Consider the following 23,450-nt stretch of genomic DNA (forward strand, 5'->3'; position numbering starts at 1 on the left):
GTAGCTTCACGTCAGAAACAAATAATGTTGTGTTTATTTACAATCTGTACTCCTACGTCCCCTGACGATGTGTCGGTGAGTGTTTTTATCCCAAAAGTCCAAAGAAATAATTAGACCGCAAACACTTTAACACTCAAATTTAACTCTTCACATATACAGAAACAACACTGACACTTTCCCCATAAAAACGTATTTATAAAATGTAGTTGCATTCTGCTGTGCGCCCCAGTGCCTGGCTAAGCACTCTATTCAATTCTCTTTTCTTGGTTACATTACTTCAAATTACTGAATGCATGAATGAATGAAAGACGTGGCTGCATGTAGTCAACCTGAGTTTAAATACAAAACACTTCATGTGAAGAAAGTTTTACCAAACAAGAACTATTTCTAAGGTCAGACATATTTCCTCTTTTGAAAGTGATAAATTAATATATGCTTTTGTGTCTTCACTACTAAATTGTATTTCATTAGACTCTTGTCTTGACCAAGGTGCTGTACTGTATCTACGTCCACAGATGGTTCAAAATGCCGCAAAGACAAAGTGCAGGGACACATTACACCAGTGTCGGCCTCTCTCATTGGCTGCTCGTGTTGTTTAGATTCCAATATAAAGTTTTAGTTAGGCTATTACCCATAAGGCACTAATGAGTACATTTTCTGAATGTATGTGTCCATATGGTAACTTTAGTCTATTTGGCTAACCAACTGTCTGTCCGTTTGATAAAATCTCCTTTGTGATAAAATTGGACAACTGAAAGGCTATATTGAACTTTCAGACTAAAATAATGAATGAATGAAGGATGGGATGGAAAGGTAGAGTTAGGTCGCCATTGGCAACCCTACTGTTGCCATGACATCCATGTGGCCCATGACACCATCTCCTAACTTTGAGAACACGTAATTCTAGATTACTGATTGAGCCTGCTTGACTGAAATTGGAAACATAATGTATTGAATAATTCACATTTTCTTTCAGCACAAGGCCTATTAGTTGTCATTTTATTGTCTGTTTCAAAAGTATCACAATTAAAAAAAAAAACAAAAAAAACATTTGCCAGGAAATGGCTATGGTTTTGCTGTGGTTCATTTAGCACATTGGTTTGATTAGAGCTGGCTGCTGCTGTGTGACGGGAAGGTGACATCAGACAGTAGGAATTCCTCTCTGTGTGCAGACTGCAGTTGATTGGTGGACGAGGGCGTTTCGGACCGACTGGACTGTGGGCGGAAACTAAGGACACTTCTCCATTCACTGGATGAGAAATAATCTGGGAAAGGCTCGAGAAACACGGAGAACATAAACGCGGATTAACGATATTTAATACTCTCCTGTTGGTATGGCTTTATTGTTCGGCAGCACTATGTTTTCAATGCGTCCACAAACTTTGCTGCTGGTTCTGGTGTGTGCGCGTGCTGCCTCGGCTGCAGCCAATAACGGTAAGAAGACTTCAAGTCACTTTGTACTGAACTTAAAACAACGTGGATGCGTCATGCACACAGCAGTGTAGTGTTTTTTTTTTATATAGGTAGCCTATCTTACTACAAATATGTGACTTTAATATTATAATTTTAACAATCATAAATTATGGTGGAAAGTGTATGGCATGATGTAATTTACTGTAGGCCACAGGATGATAGCGCTGAAAAGATTATTTGATTATTCGATCGACAGAAAATTAACTATTTTGATGATAAATAAATTGTGTCAGTACATTTTCAAGCAGAAATAGTGAAACAATGTCAAACAGTCTCCGGTTCCAACTTCTCAAGTAGGAGGATTTGTTGATGATGTCACCTTGGGCTCTGGGAAGTTGGGGTGGGCATTTCTTAGACCAAAAACAATCAACAGATTAATCGATAATGAAAATAATCGTTACTTGCCGCCCTATAACATAGTACTTCTGGTACTAATACTATTACTTTGTTAACAATGTGGTATGATCTTCTCTAGTTGCGTCTAACAACTCTGAGCTGCATGGCTGATCTGGTCTATGTGTTACCATTTTACTAACTTGAAATCTTTTAACATTTTATCAAGATCAGCATTATGATTGTGGAATTATATTTATGTCTTATTGCTTACTGCTGCTCTGCATGTCTGCATGTGTGAAAAACTGGTTAGAATAAGTATTGCTCGGCTCTGTTTTGCTGTTTCCAGTTGCTCTGCATGGCTTGTGCTTATTTTGTTGCTGTTGCTATCTTGATGGCGTCTTGTTGTCTTCTGTCTGTAAATTTTAACCATCACTTCACTGCTTTAAAAACATCTCGCCAAAGGACTGCAGTTGAAAATTAGCCAGCTGGCTTACACTGGCACATTTACAGAAATGTTGATTGTGTGTTGTCCTTAAATAAATAAATAAATAAATCAAGTCAAGTATAATATAAAGGGGCTGCAAATAACGATCATTTTCATTATCGATTGATTTTTCGGATTTCAATTAATCATATAGTCTATGTAATGTCGAAAAATTGTGAAAATGTGAAAAAAAAAATGCAATCACAATTTCCCGGATCCCTTCAGATGTCTAGTTTTGTTCAACCCAAAGATAATCAGTTTACAATGTAAAACAGAGAAAAGCAGCAAATCATTTCATTTGAGGAGCTGGAACCGGAGAATATTAATTACATTAATCGATTTATCAAAGTAGTCGTCATTCTTTTTTTCTGACAGTTGGCTAATTGATTTAGGGCTGCAACTACCAATTGCTTTCATTATCTATTAATCTGCTGATCATTTTCTCCATAATAATTAAGAGATATAATAATAATAATAATAATAATAATTTGAGAATCTGGAAATACTAGTTGCCTATTATTTTTCTGTCGATTGATTAATCGACTGATTGTTTGGTCGATTCATTGATTATAGAGCCTAATTGTTTGAGCTCTATAATATAAATATATATAATACATAATATATGTCTCGGCCCTGACACGTTGTTTTCTCTCTCCAGTCTCCACTGCCCGAGGGAAGACCTTTGTCATTTTTGACAATTCAGTCACAGATGAACCAATAGACTATAACCCTAATTCAGATGATGACTTCTCCAAAGTTAACCATTCTACAAGTGGTCGGGGGCGTAATGTAACCAACTCCCATAGGCCGGAAATCACCGAAGAGGCGCTGCTGTTTCTAACGGGCCCTGTGTCCACCGTCCTCATACCTTCCTTCTACACACTGGTCTGCCTCATCAGTGTGCCCATCAACATCTGTGCGCTGCTGGCCTTCGCACGGAAGATCCGACCTAAGAAGCCAGCAGCGATCTATATGCTGAACCTGGCCTGCACTGACCTGCTCTTCGCCATGCTGCTCCCCTTTAAGATCTCCTACCACTTTGGCGGCAACAACTGGATATTCGGCTCGCCCATGTGCCGCGTGGTCACCGCAGCCTTTTACTGGAACATGTATTGCTCTGTTCTCCTCATAGCTTGCATCAGTGTGGACCGGCTTCTTGCTGTAGTCTACCCTATCGACTCCCTGACTTGGAGAAGGCCACGGAACGCAATCATCGCCTGTGTAGCTATGTGGATACTATCCTTTGCTGGTTCGGTGCCCCTCGTCCTCTCCAACCAGACTGTTCACCTTAGAGAGTTGAACATCACCACCTGCCATGATGTCCAGTACTCACATGAGCTAATCTGGAAATACAAGATCTACTTCATCACCCTCTGCTGCGCCCTCTTCTTCCTGCCTCTGCTCATCACAGTGGTGTCCTACACTTGGGTGATCTGGTCGCTGAGCAGGGTCCCACACGGGGTTCCAGGACGCTCACGCAGACGAACAAGAGCAGTGGTGATTGCTTTAACGGTGCTGGTGATGTTTGTGCTGTGTTTCACGCCCACAAACTGTCTACTGCTAGCGCACTACACGCAGTTTAATGAGGGAATAGAGAAGAGCCGAGTGGCCCCTGATGGCTCCTACGTAGTCTATCTGGTGTTTATGTGTTTGGGAAGTCTGAACTGCCTCCTGGATCCTCTGCTCTACTACTTTGGATCATCCCAATGCCAGAGACAACTGTGTAGTATGCTGAGGTGTCAGAAGATTACAGAGCGCAGTAGCATCAGTCATTCATCATCTAATTCATACAGATCCAGCAGAAGAACAATTCTGAAATCCAGCCATACAGAAAGCTCCAAAATAAACACTCCAGTCACCAAAATGGACTCTTTCCAAAAAAGCCTCAACAGCCAATACAACAAACTGCTGGTCTGATAGACTGTCACATTCAGCAGGCATTAATCAGAGTGACTTAACTGAGTCTTACCTGTGATATTAAAGCTAAGAAACAGTAGATATATTTTATTTTGAAGTCCAAGTAACAACAAATAAAGAGCACAAAGTGAATCTGTAAGGTTTTGCCTATTGTATGTATTTTCCTTTCATGATTAGAATGGAGGATAACTGATCCTATCATGCCAACAGAAATAGCTACAAATCTAGGTTTCATAACAACAAACGTGTAGCGACAGACGTGCCTTTTGAGTGAAAAACAGTAAAAACAATGCACGGAAGGAAGTTGAGATGAGATAAGAACATGCTTTCTAGAACAATTCTGGTGAATACTGTGATACTATGAAATGCTTTTATTTTTGCACTGTATGTGTAAGAGCTTATGAGTTGCTGAAAGAGAATCTGTAGCTAATACATTTAATGAAAGGAGATGACTTGCTATTTTGTTTTTTGTTTTTTTTCTGTATATATGTTTACTGAAAAGCTTATTTTCAAGCACTTTCAAGCTGTTAATCATGTTTTACTTTGCACTTATTTTTTTTTTTTTTTACTACTTTTGGTATCTGAATTACTATATTATCATATCATTGTGATAGTGTAATTAAGACACAACTGTAATGGGCCGAGCAAACATCCTACAGTGGCATATTTAGTTTAATGCTGCTCTCTGCTGGTGGGAAATGTGAAGTACTGACAAGTCATTTTACACCATTGTCCGGTTCTTTTCTCCTCCAGCAGGTAGAGCTGCTGTACAGTTCACAAAAGCTAACCTGGAGGATAGACTCTGGCCACCTCTTTCACTGTGTATTGGTCTTGAGAGTTGTGTGATAGTGTAAAGGAACTACTCACTGAATAAATACTTTTTGAATTATTCAATATAAGCTAAAATACCTGGCTGTTCTGTAGTTTATTTCTGATAGTCCACTTACCCCTAACCCTCTACTGCACACATTATGGTTTTGTGTTGCCTCAGGGTAACGTTGTGCTATAAGGGTAGGAAAACACCAAGGAAAATCTGATAGTTTCAGAACATTTATTGAGTGAAATAAATTAGAAATAAGCACTATTTTCATTTGTTTTTATATAGTATTTGTTCAGAACATTTGTATTGTGCAGCAAGCACAATCGTATTGTAACAGATTAATAAAAGATTGTGCAGAAAGTACAATTTTAGGCCATAGCAATGTCCCTGTGTCCATTGCCTGTGAATTTCAGTGGATATGTTCATAAAAAACATTGACCAAGATCCTCTTTTTACATCACAAGTCATTTGACTCCATCGAGCACATTACTACTCTGAGAAGTAGCTTAACTGCACAACCTTGCCCTGAGGCAACAAGGAGAAACCCCCTTTATTATATACATATATACGTTTTTTTTTCTCAAAAACTTATCAAATATGATTTTTTTAGAGGTTCATACACATGTAGCCTACATATTTTAAATGTTAAAAAAAAATAGTGAAAAATTTCTGAGAACCCATCTTCAGATGTCTTGTCCGACCAATAGTCCAAAATCAAAAGATGTTCAAGTATAAGTGATATAAGAAAACTTGACAATGTCTGGTATTTTTTATTAAAACGTGACTGAAATGATTCATTGATTATCAGAATTGTTCCTGATTTATTTTCTACCAATGATCAACTAATTAGTTCAGCTCTACTGCTGCATGTGCCTGACTGTAAACACACAAAACAGTCCAACTGGTAGACCTGACTTGGTTTTTGCTGCTTAAAGCTAGGGTAGTTCATGTGATTCAGAAGCATTTTTTGTTATATTTGTTGAAATTCTCTTTACATCCCGACAGCAATCAATAAATCAAATGCTCTGAAAAAAAGAAATCCGGGTGTCTGTGGCTGTCGCAGGACTGTAATGAGCCCGTCCAATGATTGGCCGGCCTACGCGCCTACCTGCCGCACTCTGCCCCTGCACTCTCTGCGCATGAAGATGTGTTTTGGGGGAGTGGCTTTGGAGGGAGGCCTGAAGGGGGGAGGTGGGATTTTTTTTTTCATGCATTTGCATGACTCATGACACACTGCAAATCTTATTGAAGGTTTTTCATCAGTATTTCTAAGACTTTTTTTCTAACCCTAATGTTCTTTGGGCGGTCAGAAGACTCCTGGCCCTCATTGACAACTAAAAAAAACATACTTAACATTGTTTTATAAAATGAATTAAAATGTTGCACTTAATATAGCATAGTCACATAACATACACACTCACCCTTGTGCATGTTTTCACTTTTGCTGGTGTGACGTAGCTTCTGTTCTGCATTCTTCAAAAGGTCACAAGGACGTCGGACTATGATCGTTAGTATCATTATGATACTTTTGATCAGTTTGATGTTGTGATGTGTAGGCTACACTAAATATATTTTCATTAAGTTTCATAAATTAGTGTCTTCTAAAATAACAGGCCAGTTTACAGTAGATTGGAGGAGATCATTTGTCTAATTTTTGTCTAATAACAATGTTATATGATGTCTAATGTTATCAGACATGATCAGTGAGCGTTCCTGCAGGTCTGCGGAGATTTCATTGATAACCGGGCTCTGAAGTTCTATTCCTGGAGTGCAGATAAAAAGAAACGTCTGTTCCGGGTAGTCCCGACTTCAACCTGAGGTGTGTCTCGGTAAGCTACGCGCGGTCACCTGACTGGGTGACGTCACGCAGGTGTCAAACCCGGCTTCTTGAAAAGGGCATGGCAGTTTAAGCTGCGACGAGGAGAAGCGACGGAGCCGCACCCGCGGACGTTACCTGTGGATTGTTTTTAACCTCCACCTGCAGTCATGACACGATGGTTTCAGCTGTTTCTCCTTTTGTGTTGCGGACAGACTTGCCTGTCGCAGAAAGGTAAGGTTCCCCTCTTCAGTTCCATGTCTGTTGTTTTTATCGTCTTAACGGACAAGATATTCAGCTCAGCTATAGGATCCAAAAAGTGCTTTACTGAACTACATACGTCTAATATAGGCCCTGTTTCTTTGATGTTTCGGGCCTGGTTGCCTTTATATAGGCTGGATTAGTCTTTTAGAATGAGTAAATAATAAAGTTATAATTAAAGTGGATCGTTGTAGTGCAGATGACTCAAGCTCAAAGGCCTAACTACAAGTTGAAAACTGGTCAAAGTGGACAGCTGACAGGAACAGAGACTCCAGTTTCAGAAGTAGGCAGAATTTAGTGTGTTCCTGCATGTAAACCTGTTGTACTTCTGCTTTTCATATGTTTTCATGTGGTGACCTGACACAGAGGACAGAGGCTTCACTGGAACAGAGACCGATGATGGGGTGTGGGTCACCCCCCAAGCCAAAGAAGTCCTGAGCAGTCGTCTTACAACCGTCTTCCTCCCAATCATCTACATCTTCGTGTTTGTTGTGGGGCTGCCCACCAACACCATGGCAATCTGGGTATTCCTCTTCAGGACCAAGAAAAAGCACCCGTCATCGATCTACATGGCCAACTTGGCTCTGGCTGACCTGCTCTTTGTCATCTGGGTCCCCTTAAAAATAGCGTACCACTTCAACGGCAACAACTGGATCTACGGAGAGGGCCTGTGCAAAGTGCTGGTGGCATTTTTCTACGGCAACATGTACTGCTCCATCTCCTTCATCGCCTGTATAAGTGTTCAGCGTTACTGGGCTGTGGTCCACCCACTCGACCAGCAGAGGGACAACCGTGTAGCTGTAGCTGTTGCCGTCTCCGTCGCAGTCTGGGTGGTGGTCTGGCTTCTCACGATCCCTCTCTACCTGTACGATCAAGAGGTCTATGTTACAAACCTCGACATCCTCACCTGCCACGACGTCACCAGGCCCAGTCAGAGGAAAATAGCAGCTGGCTACTTCTTGACGATGGGAACTGTGGGATTTGTGGCTCCCACCGTCGTGTGCATCGTATCCTACGTCCTCATGCTCAAGGCTCTCAGGAACAGCATGGCGGATCCAGCCATCGCCAAGAAGCGACGAAAGGCTGTGGTCTTGATCATCACCGTGTTGGTTATGTTTTTAGTGTGCTTCACCCCCAGTAATGTCATGTTGCTGGTGCACTACATCCTCCTTTTGGGTGAGGTTCACAACAGCTTGTATGGATTTTACATCATCACCCTGTGCTTGGCGAGTCTCAACAGCTCTTTCGACCCTTTTGTCTACTATTTCATCTCTGAGGACTTTAGGGAGCATGTGAAGAACACGTTCCTCTGCAGGAGTGAGAGGACAGTGGAGAGGATGAGGGTCTCCTTCAGTGCTCTGAAGTACTCCAAGAAGAGCAACACATATACATCAGACCCAGGGAACACTCAGAGCACTGACTTGTGTGAGGAAAGTTAGGAGAGTCATCTGTGGCAAAGACCACCTAGAAGCTTTGAGTTAAGTTAAGTTGCTGCTTTTTTATTTTTGTAAAAAAAAAAAAAAAAAAAAAAAAAAAAAAAAAGGGTATCTTTGATAATACAACTTTAATTTAATGCGCTTTGTTTGATGCAGTCTTCTGGAGTTTTATTTGATTTCATTTGAATATGAATGATGAATGGTAATGTTTAATGTGTCTGATATTTTAGCCCACGCTGTCATCTTGAGATGAATTCTTATTTAGCTTTTTGACGTGCCAGACGGCTTTGAGACCCAGACCTAAGATGGGCAACAAATAGGCAGGTTGTATGATACATGATACAAGCTTTACGTATGTATATATCGTGTATATATGTGTTTTGGAAGTAATAATTTTTACTTGTATAACTACATTTTAAAGTTTGTCAATAAAAGTAAATGTCCGACTAACTGTATTTTTCTCCCGACACACTATCTGCAGGTCTTGCAAAGTCTCAAAAAGCATTGAACTAAATTCCCTAAAACAGGTCTTGGATGGTATACACCTATAAACTAAAAGTGGGATTGTTGTGACAGTGGATTCTGCTGTTCAGTCCTTTTTTTTTTTTGTGGAGTTTCAGTCAGCACCGTCAGACCTACTGCTAGCTACAGTAGGAAGCTCATCCTCTCATAATGGGCAAGTGTTGACTTTGGCAAAGACTTAAATGAACTTAAAGAATGAATCATTTTTAATTGGTTAATCCATCCATCCATTTTATGCCGCTTATCTGCATCCAGGTTGAATCAATTTAATTTATTAACTCATTAGGAATTATTGTTATATACTGCTGGGAAGTACTGAAGAAATGTGATATAATAAATCATTCCCTACTGGTTTTCCATCATACTTTGAGAAACAGGTTTTAAATTGGATTCTATGCGATAATAAAATACTTTTTACTATCATAACTTGGTGAACCCTGCAGAATCCTTGTATTTGGTTTTTGACATTTTCTCTCACTTTCTTGTCAGGCGGGCATGTGGAAAGGTCAGGCTGGGTGTTCATTGTTTTCAAAACAATCCTTATTTAACCGTTGCTGTAAATTCAGGTTTGTGTTGGTCTTCCAAAACTACAATGTTCTAAGCCAGAGTATAACACCATTTGATCCCAAATAAGAGATATACAGTAAATGATTTGGTCAGTGAAACTTTTCATTGAAAGATTTTTCATATGTGACTGGCATAATGTCAGTTTCTCTGTCTGACAACAGAAAATATCGCCTGAATTGAAACAAACTATCTCAATGTCAAAATCCACTCCTTTTAATGAAATGGCATTAGAGCGCTGAAGAGATTCATTTTTGCTCCTCTAAACTGAGAACTGAATTTGTCAACATATTAAATGTGCAGTTGAAGTTTGTGCCTCTAATTTGAGGCTCAACAAAACAAGTCAAGAGAGTCGTACAAATTAGTTTCCCTGAAGTGAAACATATCTCACAAAATTAGCCAGATTTTCTAATGTTTTATACTTTTCTAACCTGAAAAAAAAGCTTTCCATACTGAAATCTTTCCTTGTTTAGTCTCCTGCAACTCTGTATTCCTGCCTCAAAGGTCCAAAAGGCTTTCACAGAATTCAGCAGTAGTACTGTACATGGACACATCACTCAGTGACATATTTACATTGCTTTCTTGTCAGCTTCAGCGTTGTTCACTGATCACCTTACATGATAAGAGCAGTTCTGACACAACGGGGGAGGGAGGGAGAGATCACATGCTCTTAAAGCTACCAGAGAGGGTGTCTTTGGTAAAAGACAAATATATGCAAACTGAATACATACCAGAGGATATCTGGTCTAATAACATTTATTTGTTAAACATCTATAATTGTTGTCACCCATAGTGCCATACTGTGTGAGTTCTGTAATAATAACTGATTGTTTTCAAGCAAAAATGCCAATAATTTGATGGTTACAGCTTCTCAAATGTGAGGATTTGGTGCTTTTCTTTGTCTTACATAAAAAATGAACTGAATATGTTTGGGTTTTGGACTGTTGGTCAGACAAAAGACATCTGAAGACGTCCCCTTGGGCTTGAGGAAATTGTGTTGGACATTTTTCACTATTCTATAATGTTTTCAAAAAACCCAACAGTTACTTAAGAAAATAATCTGCATATTTATCAATATTAAAAATAATCATTAGCTGCAGTGTGGAGGTGAAATTGACACAAAATTAGCAAGTGAATTGTCTAAAAGGATCTTCAATTCCAGCCCATAACAACATGACATCGAACACATCAGTGTGCACATTATTTCCACAAACTGTACGTATGTGTAGTACGTATCCAAAATAAAGACTACAGAGAAGAAGAAAAAACCACAGAAATCAACAGTCTAATCTATACTGAACTGGAACACTTCCTTTAGGAGGGGGATTTTACCTCTCTGATAGTATTATTATATATATCTTATTATTATTATTATTATTATATTATTATTATTATAGTAGTAGTATTTGAAATGTAGTATTTATATTAAATACAGCAATCCTTTTTTTAACTGCATGCCACTGTATGTAGAGGAGCAAAAGAACTATGCTGCAGGAAATAGTGAAATAGTTCAAAGCATATTTCCGTCTGTTGCTGCAAGATTTGGATTGCAAATTCAGACCAAAAAAGAAAAATATCCGAATTAAATGAATACCTGTGAGGTATTTTATAAATTCTAAAATTTTGATTCGAAAAATAAAATGCATTATTCAAGGCATTCAAATTCAAAAACTCAAGACCATCTTGTCTCTACTGCCTTGAATTGCCTTGAGCTCCATGGAAACCTCCGATGGGAAAACTAACACAGAGCAGACAAGGCAGGCGGGTCAGACGTGACGTCCGAACAGTTGGTCTCGGGGTGTGTCCTTCCAGCTGCAGGTGTTATTCCACATATAAGAAGTTGTTGACGGTAGACGGTAACAAAGAGCGGGAGAGCGTCGCAGACATGGATTTTACTCGGTTATTGTCGCTGCTGATCCTTTTCTGCTGGTTTTCCGTCTCTGATGCCAAAGGTGAGGTCGCAACCTTTCTGGGTTTCTTGTGTCGAAGAGCGAGGTCGCTAATACCGAGCTGATGAGACACAGTCAGTCTCATCCCAAGAGAGTGTATTAATACACACCTACTCTGTTAATATTTGAATATATTAAGCTAATTGTTTTAAAACATTGTTATCAATTAATTAGAGCGATTTTTTTTGACGGAAGTGATGTTTTTAACCTTGGGTTGTGGTCAGCTGACAAAGACGGAAGTGGTCGAGAAATGTAGGCATAGCTTCTTTTTTACAATTATTTAATAAGAAAATAATATATATCAAGAGTAACTTATACAGATATTGTTTAAGGGCATAGTCTGTCTAACCTCGTGAGATCATTAGCCTACATTGTACTGCTCGAGTTACAATAATAGTGATTATTTTCATTATAGATTCATCTGTCAATAATTTATCTGCAATCTTTTAGCCTGTCAGAAAATAATCGCAGTTATAGTTATATAAAGCAGCAAATCCTCACTTTTGAGAAGCTGGAGGCAGGAAATGTTTAACATTTTTGTTAGACAAATGACTTAAATGATTAATTGATTATCAAAATAGTTGGCAATTAATATTTTGTCCATTTGACCAATCATTTCAGCCCTAATATGTATTTAATTTTGTCATATTTGTTTAGGTAAAGGACGGGGGTTCATCGGGTTTCAGGACCCTGAAAACTCTGGACAAGTTGTTGTGGACCAGGCAACATCTGACACACTGAAGAGTAGCCTCACCACAGTCTTCCTCCCAATTACCTACATCATTGTGTTTGCGGTGGGGCTTCCTGCCAACGGCATGGCCATCTGGGTATTTCTCTTTAGGACCAAGAAGAAGCACCCATCATCGATCTACATGGCCAACCTGGCTCTGTCTGACCTGCTTTTTGTCATTTGGACGCCCCTAAAAATTTCTTACCATTTGAACGGCAACAACTGGATCTACGGAGAGCCGCTGTGCAAAGTCCTCGTGAGCTTCTTCTATGGAAACATGTATTGCTCCATTCTTTTCATCACCTGCCTCAGTGTGCAGAGGTACTGGGTTGTGGTCCACCCTCTGTCCCAGCAGAGGAAGAACAACAAAGTGGCTGTTGGTGTCTGTGTGGTCATCTGGGCTTTCATCTGGCTCACCACTACGCCTCTGTACCTGTATGACCACACCGCCAAACTCAAAGACCCCAACATAACCACGTGCCACGATGTCAACTTTATACAGGACCCCCTCAATCCATTCCCTTCCGTCCAGTTCCCCTACTACTACTTCACATTCATGGGTATGGTTGTGTTCCTCGTCCCTTGTATAGTGATCATTGTGGCCTATGTTCTGTTGCTCAGGGCTCTGGGGAACCGCATGGAGGACAGTACGGCAGCAAAGAACCACCACAAAGCCGTGGTTTTGATTGTGATCGTCCTGGTGACATTCCTGGTGTGTTTCATCCCCAGTAACATCATGCTGGTGGTGCATTACTCTCTACTTAAGGATGGAGTGAAAAATAATGGCTATGGCTTCTACATCTCCACATTATGCCTGGCCAGCCTCAACAGCTGCCTGGACCCGTTTATCTACTACTTTGTGTCTGAGGACTTCAGAAACCACGTGAAGAACACTCTGCTGTGCAGGAGCAGCAGGACTGTGGAGCGGATGAGAGTTTCATTCAGTTCCATGAAATATTCCAGGAAGAGCAAGTCATATGTGTCGGATAGTGGGAACACACAGAGCAGTAGCTGTTAAGCAGATAAAAGAGAGCAAAGAAAGACTCTGATAAGACATCCCGCATCATGCCTGTGCTTGTACTCTGGTGTACTCAAAACCTTACGGCACTGGGAATCAGTAAATAGGTCAGGCGCAACCAGTTTACCTCAACGCATCAGATAACCAAAGATGAATTTTAAATGTGAAGATGACTGTGTTGGGATGGGGGCAGAGTACATTTTAAGATGTATATAACTTCATTATGAACTGTTGTTAAAATGTTAAACATTTTAAATGTGTTAAAATGTGAAACATGAATACATATTTTTATATATATATATATATATATATATATATATATATATATATATATATATATATATATATATATATATAGAGAGAGAGAGAGAGGCCTGTTAAAAACTGACATTTAGTCCTCCCTGGCTTCACACAATGTCCGATAAATGTGTTTTTTGCCAAGATTTTGACTGCCTAGTTCACTGCACTAAAGACCATCTAAAGCAAATGACATCGGTAATAAAATAACCAAATGAACAAGCGTGTATAGTGTAAGTTATGACTTTGATGAAGGTGTCAGTGTAGCTTTAGTCAAATCAATGACAGAAAATGTGTACTTAATATTCATTCCGTTTTTTTTCTTCTTGCCTGCTCAGCACATTCCTGCACCCAGCAAGTTTTATCTTGTCATTTTAAACCACTTGTGCGAAAGTTTTTTTAATTTAGTTTTGAGTTTGAAAGTTATGAGGAAAAAATGTGGTATTGTTGCTAGTTTCTTAAATAAATGATAAAACAACAGGATGCAGTTTCTGTGAAACTCCTTTTTAATATTGCGTAACCAAAGTCCTGTGTCCAGTGAGTCACCGGCCTTGTTTTTATCATACAGCTGGAGAGGGATGTAGATGAGACTCATTGTCATGGATCATTCTCTACACCTTGTGGAAATGTTAGGAAAATTGTGGTGTTTTTATGTTTTACTTTACTGTTGTTACTCAGGGAGGGTGATGCGTGACGAGGCATGTTATGAGGAAGATCTAAACAGGTTGTCCTCCCACTAGTTTCAGTGTCAGACCTTTCACCTATATATGAAAGGCAGAAAACGCCACACAGCTCACTTTCCCGTTTATTTTTATTTACTGATACACCACAGTTAGTGATCTTTTGTAATGGATTTCTCTCTTGATAGTTGATTTTGGTCTTAAATGCAGCCTTTCTCTTTATTTATTTTTTAAACTGGACAACATACTGTCTGAATTTTAGTCATACATTTTATTTTCAGTTAACGTTTCCTGCTTAATACAACATGTATTTTCTTCTAAAAGACAATATGCTGTCAACAAAGGGGGTATTGTGAACCAAAGAGAATGTTCCTGGGTTTTTTATCTATAGATAAGAAGTGAACTGATGTGTTTCAAGCAATAACCCCACCCAAAGAGTTAACCCCCTTCCCCCAGGTACACACACAGACCAGGAATGGTGATAACTTCCTGTTTAATGAGTGGTTGAGGCAGCTCTAGGCTGTTTAAAGAGGTAAATGATTGTTGTGGAGTGTCATCTTACCTTTTGTCAGAACTCTGAGTACAATAGCTTCTTTTCACATGTTGGGGACAGAGCCACTCCCTGGCCATGTTACATTTACAGCTTGTGACCAGGGCAAACAGAAATGTTCAAAAATCACACGTTTGAGCTTTCTAAGAAAAAATTTCAATAAAACACCCTGTGGCTGTCAAGGATAAGTGTTGTTGAAATACCACCAAGAGAAAGGATTATATTTATTTAAGACTGATTATATTTCTGACAGTTTTATAAAACAGAGAAAGGAAAAAGAGTTGAAGGTAATTTAAGACCGTCTAAAACACTGATTTGTAAAAGTTGGGAAATCATTTGTTGTTTAATGATTTGGGTACATCGTGGATTATGCAGGGCGGGACACTTCCTGTAGCAGAATACATGACCACTAATGAAAGGCAGATTACTTAAAGGTGTACATGATACAAGTGTACACACATCCAAAAAAATCTGTTTTCTTGTATGCTAACAAGTTTTCCTCATAATAGCGAACTTGGAACCTTTTCCACACAACATAATAACATCATATTTCTCTGCACAGCTTTGTTATGACAGCCATGAGAGGCGGCGTTGGTATGGCAAGAATGGAAAGTCTTTCATTATTTGTAGGGGCGCACCCATTGTGAAAATCTGCGCCGATGCCAAAGGTTTTTTTGTAGTTGTTTATTTTATTTTTGTTGTTATTTATTCCCCCTTTTGTGCCAGGGAAACAAAGACATCTTCATTATAAAAATAACTGAACTGAAAGTCATTAAGCCCTTCACTACACTATCTTTGAATGATACAAATTTATGAATCAACCTTTAATATAACTTTCTTTCACATGAAAAAGATTCTTTTTTGAAAAATAGCTGCTTCAAAAGCCTTTTTAGCTGCTATACAACAAATACAAATAACCAACACAAAATTTAGCCAGCGCAAAATTGATGCGACACAACAAACATCGGCCACTGCCATCGGTGAATGTCATCCTTTTTGCCAATAGGCCAATAACAGTCAACCGAACGTCGACATATTATTTGGGCTATGATTGTTAAAAATGTACAGACACATTTACAGTAGCTGCACTCCAAAGAGCTCAATGCAAGACATAGTTTCAGTGTTCAATGTTATATCTTGTTTGTTTGACATAAGAGATGCCATTACCAGAAGCAGGGATGAAGTCTGCTTATTTAATTCATACTTAAAATCCCAGTAGTAGAATAATTGTAACAAAGACACACAGTTTTCTGAAATCAGCACGATCTGTTGCAACACTCAGTTCCCTTGTAAAACAGAAACAGGCCAAACCAGTTCTTCTGCCAGTATCATTACAAAGTGACTGACAACAGAGAGAGAGGAGTCACAGAGTGTGGGACTAGATCACCACTACAGGACTATGACACACCACATCTCCTGTGTGATATTAATAGTTATGATACTGCACAAAGGAAAAAGTGTGTATCTTTTGCTCTACTAGCGATTATTCTGTCAAAATAAGTCTGTAGAAGCTGTTGATGACCTCTGCTGGTTTGTTTGTTGAAATGCAAGTAATACCACATATAAGTAAAAAACAATTTTCTACATTTTCAAGTGAAGTGGTCAGTACTTCTTTAGAATTGTATTTGATCTACACAAAACAGCCGCATGACTTTATGTTTTGATTTATTCAGAAAAATCAAATCAGTGGAAAAATCTGTTAAACCTCACAACAATCAATCTCTATTGGTCCCAACATAAGATATTTCAAAGAAAAACTCCTGCTGCTGTGAACAAAAAGACATCCTTGAAATATTGATTTTTTATTTTCACACTTGAAGACTTAATATATTGTCTTTGGGGGAGTTTAATGAAGAACTCTTCCAGTAAGAGCATTTTGTCTCAAAGGGAGGATGATAGATTAGTATTACACCCACGCATCATACTGGGATGCAGCTAAAAGGCTGCTATTCATGCGTGTGAGTGAGCGGGTCAGTGCTGAGGAGGGAGAGAGGGAGAATGTACGTGCTAACGTGTGTGTAATCACTCTGACAGATCGCACCATCTACCATCAGCAAATACGCAATAAGATCTATTTAGTGACATATAAAGAAACAGCTATCAAGTAAGTGGTTTTATTTTTTGCTTTTATTTTTCAAGGTAGCTCAAAACATGTTACACATGTGTGGAAACTGACCTGAGAATACCATGGAGACAACATAACAATACACCAATACATAAGAGAAAATATACTATCATTATACAAGAAACACACATAAAAGATCATTCTTCTCAACAACTTACCAGACAGAAATGTTAGACTGATAATAAAAACTCCTAAATTGTGAAGAATATCCAAGTTCTGTTAGTGAGCAATGGAAGATATCAAAATAGGATGAGTCAATATAATAATATCAAAAAGACAGGAAAGGCAGACAGACAGAAAGGAGATAAACTGGTCTGTAGGAGAGAAGAGAGAAAAAGCAAAGTGTGTTGGAATGAGAGCAGGTGCAAAAAGAGGCAGTTTGAGTAAAAGAGAGAGAGAGTCAATGAGAGATTCATTCAAGCTCATTACTCTTTTCTACCTTTCATCTCGTCTTGCTCTCCCGTGGCAGCGTGGCTGGAGGGAGTTGGCCCAGTGTGGGTGCCCCCCAGCCAGTCCCAGTGAGAGAAGAATGGGGCAAAGTTAGTGTTGGGACGCTGGTGGTGAGCATCGTGCTTGGGTGCACCACCCCAGAGGCCAAAGGGCACCAGGTTATGCATGGACCACGGGAAGTCATAGCCGGAGTGGTCCTCGGTGGAAACGTAGACGTTGAAGACCATGAAGCCCCAAGTTGTGAGGCAGTGGCACTGGAGCAGGATGGGGTCTATTGTAGCCCAAAATCCCACGTTGAATAACTCCCAGCCAGACAGGTACTGGGTGACTAGGCTGAAAGGCTGGTTGTACTGGTGGTGCACGGCATGGAATGTGCGGTATAACCACGGTACCCGGTGGTGCAGCAGATGCCACAGGTAATACTGGAAGTCAAAGACCACCATGCAGCCCAGGATGCCCAGGCAGAAGCTCCAGAAAGTGGGTGCCTCACAGGGCAACGGGGTGGGCGGCCTCCACAGCCACTGGGCGACTGCAGCGGGAAAGATGTAGAGCAGATGGTTGTAGATGGTGACACCCAGGGTAGTCCAGATGTGAGGCCAGGTGACGGGTCTGTCAGGGTGGAGCCTGTAGCGGTTAATGCAGGGCCAGGTGGGAGCCAGCAGATCCAGCACAGTGTAAAGACCAACCAGGAAGAAGTAGGTGGTGACGGAGAGGGCCACGGGAAAGAGAGGGCTCCTCAGGAGGTCGTGGTGGTTCTGGTAGAGGTAGTCCCAAGCGGGCTGCAGGACCAAGCCCCGGGACTGGCCCCCAGTCACGTTGTCCTCATCCGACATCCAGGATAAAGCCTCAGTTCTGAGTAGCCTGTCTGTGCTCATCACTAACGTGGCGTTTCTCTTCCAAAAGAGGACCGATCTGAGAGGATTATTTTCTAACAAGCCCCGGGAGAGGAAAAAGAGGGTCTAAATGAATGGAAAGATCCAATCAGCTTCCTCGTATAGGTTAAGCAACAGCAAATTGTCTGGTAATGTTGTGCCAAATTGGACTGGCGGACTGTCTTAGCCTTTTATGTATGTTCAAGCCCCACCTCCACCCACCCCTGTGTGTTTTAAAAGAAGGCCCTCTGTAAAGGCCCTTTTTCATGGGCACAAGGACCGCAGCCAGAACTCAGGAGCCGGGCCGCCGCAGCTCTCATTTTTGACCCAAATCATGCAGAGAGAGCTTCCGTTTACTTGTGAATCTGACTTTGTCACAAAAAACTAGGGGCGGTCTTGTTTAGCTATTAACATTAACAGAATGGAGACATTAAGTATACCACAGCAAGTCATATACTCACTACTGTATGTTAACAGGCCGGTTTATGTTTCTGTCTTTCTCATTCTCAGATCATCAAGCATACAAACACACACACACACACACACACACACACACACACACACACACACACACATATACCACAGCATGAGCCCTAAAGAGTAATTAATCATAGCAAAAGCTGTCAAATGAGACATGAATTCAAAAGCACTTCCTTTCCGATTCTGGATTGTTGTTGACTTATTGCTCAGTTTGAGTTTCTTTACAGAAAAAAAAGTATTTCATTGTTGAAAACTGAAGTGGAGCAGCGACCACAGCTCTTGTTTCTATGGTGTGACACAATCATTTTGTAGAAAGGGGAGGTTTTAATAAATAACGTGATACCCTGTGCTTCATAGTCAGACATTAGGTCATTTGACTTATCATTTATGTTTGATTAGATTCTATCAGCAGCAGTATGTAGGCTTTCAACACAGACGCCGTGAGAAAGGGGCTATGGCACCAAATGTTTCTTTCGAACAAAAACATAATAAATATATGAGTTTCAAAGTTCGTTCTTAACCTCAGAGAAGCAGTTGAGAAAACAATTTCACCACAAGTTGCATTTTATAGCCATTCTGGAGCTTTCAGTCATATCACACGATCTTCATCAGCAGATGGAGTTTGCCCAGTTTTCATGGAATTGTAGATGTTCATTTGTCATTCATTCATTTTTTTGGAGCATTTAAGGACTTCTTGTCCTTAAAATGGCGGCTCAAAAGCCGAGGTTCAAACTTTATTCTTGACCTTGAATACAGAACATTTTGTTATAATAAATATAACTTCATAATTGGTTGACATTTTTCCAAGGCACATATACAGTTTGTCATGGAGAAGAACAAACACATTTCAGTGTGGACATTAGTGATACACTTTATAAAGAGGATGAATTATAGCAACAGGATGCGAGAAGTGTTGTGTGCAGTGTAAACAGTGTGGACTCACTGCAGGCAACACAAAACGTAGAGCATTAGCAAACACATCCATACTGTCCCAAACAGGACAACTTACAGTGCACAGCTTGCTCACTGAGCAGAGGACAGGACTGACTGGAACTTGCCACACGATCAGCACTCTTTCTGATACCACTCATCAGCCAATAGAGGGCAGTAAAAATCCAGTCTTCACCAAAGACACAGTCGCAGATGACACTGCAATAAAACAATGAATGAGGAGAAATCCAACTGGATTTGAAAAATAATTTTGCTAGCTGCCTAAACTTAATCTGATGTGTCCTCATTTAAGGAAGGATTCTAAAGTTGGGACAAGGTAATGAGCTCAATATAAAAGACGGCAACAGTTTCACCTCACAGTTGGCAGTGATGGGTGAGCAGAAGTATTGTGTCAACACTTCAGCTGATTAAACTTTTTCCTGTACTCTCTGGATGGAATATGTACCGTATAGAAGGCTTCTGTTTCAACCACCAACACTGTTCACAAGTGATTCGATTTGAATGTACTGATGATATTTATCTGAGCAACCACTATATTGGTAACAATTATACCATTCATTAAAATATGTGAAGTGACTGATTCAATATACAAAAGGCCTGTGAAATTCTAGAGGTCAATGATTCATTGGCAACACAGTGAGACTGTAGTGAAGGCTGCAGGCGGTCTGGAGACTCTTATTATCTGCCTCAGGCGTAATGTTTCCCGTGGGACTTTGATATCCCTCTATATCAAACCCAGAGGAAAAACTGTGAAAGTCACAGAAGTCACATTAGCTCGAGGTAGAAGATTTGGCCACCAACCGACTGACTTGTCAGATCCAAAAGTGTCGACCCTTTCAAGAAATAGAGTATGACTATTGGCACATTTTCAAGTACGATAAGAAGAAGTTGCTTCAGTGCCACAATGATCAACTGTTTGAGTGGATACGGACGATCACAAACCATTTTTGGTTCTCTGATACCACTTGCCAGACAAGTCTTGGTAAAATAAATGAGAAGTGGAAATCAGTACTTCACCACATCACCAGCATGCACCACTAGGTGTCTGAGGAGACGATGACAAGGTGTGAGACTACTCCCTTCACTCCCGAGGGAGAGCACACATCCATTGCGCTCCGCTGCCACTGCACGTCCAAGAAACACTGTGCAGGTCCAGAGTGCTCATTTCCTTACTCTCTGTACTTCATTGACTGGTTTTAATGTACTTTTGTTACTCAACACAATAAAGACGGTTTTGTAGTACAGAACAACAATTGTACTGCACATGTCACTCAACAATGAACTCTTGCCACATACAGTACAGTAGTTTGTCTATTTGTTTGTTAATTACTGGATCTCCAGTAGTTGCTAATCTTCCTGTGTTCCACACATTCAAAAATGTCCAAATAAAACATTAATATTAATACAATCATGAAAGCAAGGTCCAAATAAATTAAAATAGATGAAACAAAGCAGCTGATCCTAATACAACACAACCAAATCAATAACAACACAACCATCGTGGTAAGAGCCGTGTTAAAATTTGGGCTAAAATATGTTGTTTTGACTACATTTAGAGAATAAAGACTAATGTCACTGTGGAGAAAAGGCCTTTATCACTCAAAAGTCATCTTTATGTCAGCAGGTAACTAAGTTTGTCAAATTCAGTCACTGAAGTACAGACAGTGAGAAATCCTCCAGCAGCTATTTACACTGATCCTGACAAGGTGAGAGCCACAGCTATGGTAACGCCTGGTCCCTGTCGAAAAGCTACACTTTACTTTAACATTCCCATATTTAGCATTCATAACCAATATACTGTAAATCTTAATAAATGGTTTATAACACACTATAATGTAGTTGTACGCAGATATAAGAACATTTTAAATGTTTATTAATGTATTTGTGTATATACAAAAAAAACAGTTAATGAACAGTAAATGTGGAATTATAAATGTGGCCTTCATCAGTGGATGGAGTTTGCTCAGTTGTCATGGAGAGTGCAGGAGTATTTATAAATAACTTAATATCCTTCATTAAAAATATAAGTAACATAGTAAATATAACTAAATATTTCATATTTATATCAAATATGAAGATATATTTCATATTCTAATAATATAGTTGGAGTTATGCTGTAGTTTTTGAGACATAAATAAACGCTAAAAATGTCCTTTTGTACACTACATCATAATGTGTTAGTTTGTTAATAAGCCATTAATTAATTGTTTATATGGTGCTTAAAATAACTAAGTAGGGAGGGGTGGCTGGGGTTAAAATAAACTGTTACCAAAACTTTTGCATAAACTGCAGTATCTCAAAAAGAATTCACACTAGACAAATGGAAAGACTTCACTAAATACACCACAATGGAAAGGTTTTTCAGGGAAAGTTTTGATACCTGAATATTGCTGCATTACATGCATAATATGTCAACAGTCAGTTAGCAAATATGAGATAGAGCATATAACCTGGAGAAAAGGCAGAGCAGACCTGGTATCAATTCATGTATAAATACTGTATGTCGAGTTTAGATCAACTCCAATACAACAGCAAGTGTAATGTTTCTATTACCTGTATTCATGTTCAACTGTATATGCAACAGAAAAGACAGTTTGAAAAAAAAATAGTAATTGTCAGATATGGATAAAAGTTGTTTCACCAGTTGCTCTCAGCAGTGGAAATATGAGAGGCTGAATTAAAGCTAAAGAAGAAGAAGAGATAGTCATGAAAATAGGCCTTTATTGTTTCTTCCTGAGTACATTTATTTCTCTGTGTAAAGGCTGCTTAAGGCTGTGTGACAGCATGTGTTAACACCGCTGAAGGTATGAAAGGAATAGGAACAGAATCATGTCAGGGCTCATCAACAGGTGCAGGTCTGCATCCACTCAAACAGCCTCTGCGAGAGTGGAAGACAGAGCCTCCATTCAGCCTGGTGCAGAACAGAGGAGTGGAGAGACCTGAGAATACAGTGTGAGACTTCAGCAGGTTTGATCTCACACGTTAGTGAGACAAAAGGAAACAAGAATAACAGCTCTGTGAGGCTTGTTACGACCTCTCGCTTTCTGCCTGCGGTGACTTACCTGTCGTGTCTTGCAGGAGCATGCATGCCAGGAAGGTGGTTAACCTCAAGTGATGGCACCTGTTAAGGCCTCCACCAAGGTCTCTCTCTCTCTCTCTCTCTCTCTCTCTCTCTCTCTCTCTCTCCCAGGCTCCAGATCTCCAGGTTTTGGTTTGGTTTGGTTTGATATTTCGCTGCCTGCAACACAAACACACACACATTCCACTCACCATATGCAGCTGCACACACCATGTTTATCTTTTGGCACTTTAACTGGACTTGTCTCCCCTCCTTGTCACATGCATTGAGCCAGTTTGTGACAGGCTGTACTTGGGTACAGTGAGCTTTGAGCTAAATGCTAACATGTGCATGCTAACATGCTGATGTTTAGTAGGTGTAATGTTTGCCATGCTCACCATCTTAGGTTAACATGTTAGCATTCTAACATTTGCTAATTAGCAGTAAACAAAGTACAGCTGAGGCTGATGGGAATTAAAGTGTCAAAGGGCCAGAAGTACAAGAATAGATACATAGTATAGATAATTATTATTACAGGAGTGCAGAAGGTGAACAGTTGTGTAATGTGATTAACTTATAGTCCAGTAGTTGATTTATACTTTACATTAAAGGTTCATACATGTAGTACTCATCATTTCTGACTGCAGTAACGTTTATCATA

The 23,450-nt window shown here is 39.7% G+C and overlaps 4 protein-coding genes across 4 annotated transcripts; 3 read left to right on the forward strand and 1 right to left on the reverse strand.

Annotated features, from left to right (window-relative positions):
• The first annotated feature begins 1,128 nt into the window (after positions 1-1,128).
• On the forward strand, positions 1,129-5,823 carry LOC122865403 (proteinase-activated receptor 1-like). The gene is made up of 2 exons (XM_044173781.1): positions 1,129-1,434; positions 2,952-5,823. The coding sequence occupies exons 1-2, from the start codon at positions 1,335-1,337 to the stop codon at positions 4,208-4,210; spliced, it is 1,359 nt and encodes a 452-aa protein (XP_044029716.1). The 5' UTR covers positions 1,129-1,334; the 3' UTR covers positions 4,211-5,823.
• Positions 5,824-6,870: 1,047 nt separating this feature from the next.
• On the forward strand, positions 6,871-9,491 carry LOC122865405 (proteinase-activated receptor 2-like). The gene is made up of 2 exons (XM_044173782.1): positions 6,871-7,080; positions 7,474-9,491. Exons 1-2 carry the CDS (start codon positions 7,017-7,019, stop codon positions 8,544-8,546), a joined length of 1,137 nt encoding a protein of 378 aa, XP_044029717.1. The 5' UTR covers positions 6,871-7,016; the 3' UTR covers positions 8,547-9,491.
• A 1,852-nt stretch (positions 9,492-11,343) lies between these two features.
• Positions 11,344-14,103, forward strand: f2rl1.2 (coagulation factor II (thrombin) receptor-like 1, tandem duplicate 2). The gene is made up of 2 exons (XM_044174659.1): positions 11,344-11,581; positions 12,236-14,103. Exons 1-2 carry the CDS (start codon positions 11,359-11,361, stop codon positions 13,324-13,326), a joined length of 1,314 nt encoding a protein of 437 aa, XP_044030594.1. The 5' UTR covers positions 11,344-11,358; the 3' UTR covers positions 13,327-14,103.
• A 2,859-nt stretch (positions 14,104-16,962) lies between these two features.
• Positions 16,963-18,442, reverse strand: ch25hl2 (cholesterol 25-hydroxylase like 2). The gene has a single exon (XM_044174660.1). The coding sequence runs from the start codon at positions 18,301-18,303 to the stop codon at positions 17,404-17,406; it is 900 nt and encodes a 299-aa protein (XP_044030595.1). The 5' UTR covers positions 18,304-18,442; the 3' UTR covers positions 16,963-17,403.
• Positions 18,443-23,450: the final 5,008 nt, after the last annotated feature.

Source organism: Siniperca chuatsi, linkage group LG18, assembly GCF_020085105.1.
Source record: "Siniperca chuatsi isolate FFG_IHB_CAS linkage group LG18, ASM2008510v1, whole genome shotgun sequence".
NCBI lineage: Eukaryota > Metazoa > Chordata > Actinopteri > Centrarchiformes > Sinipercidae > Siniperca > Siniperca chuatsi.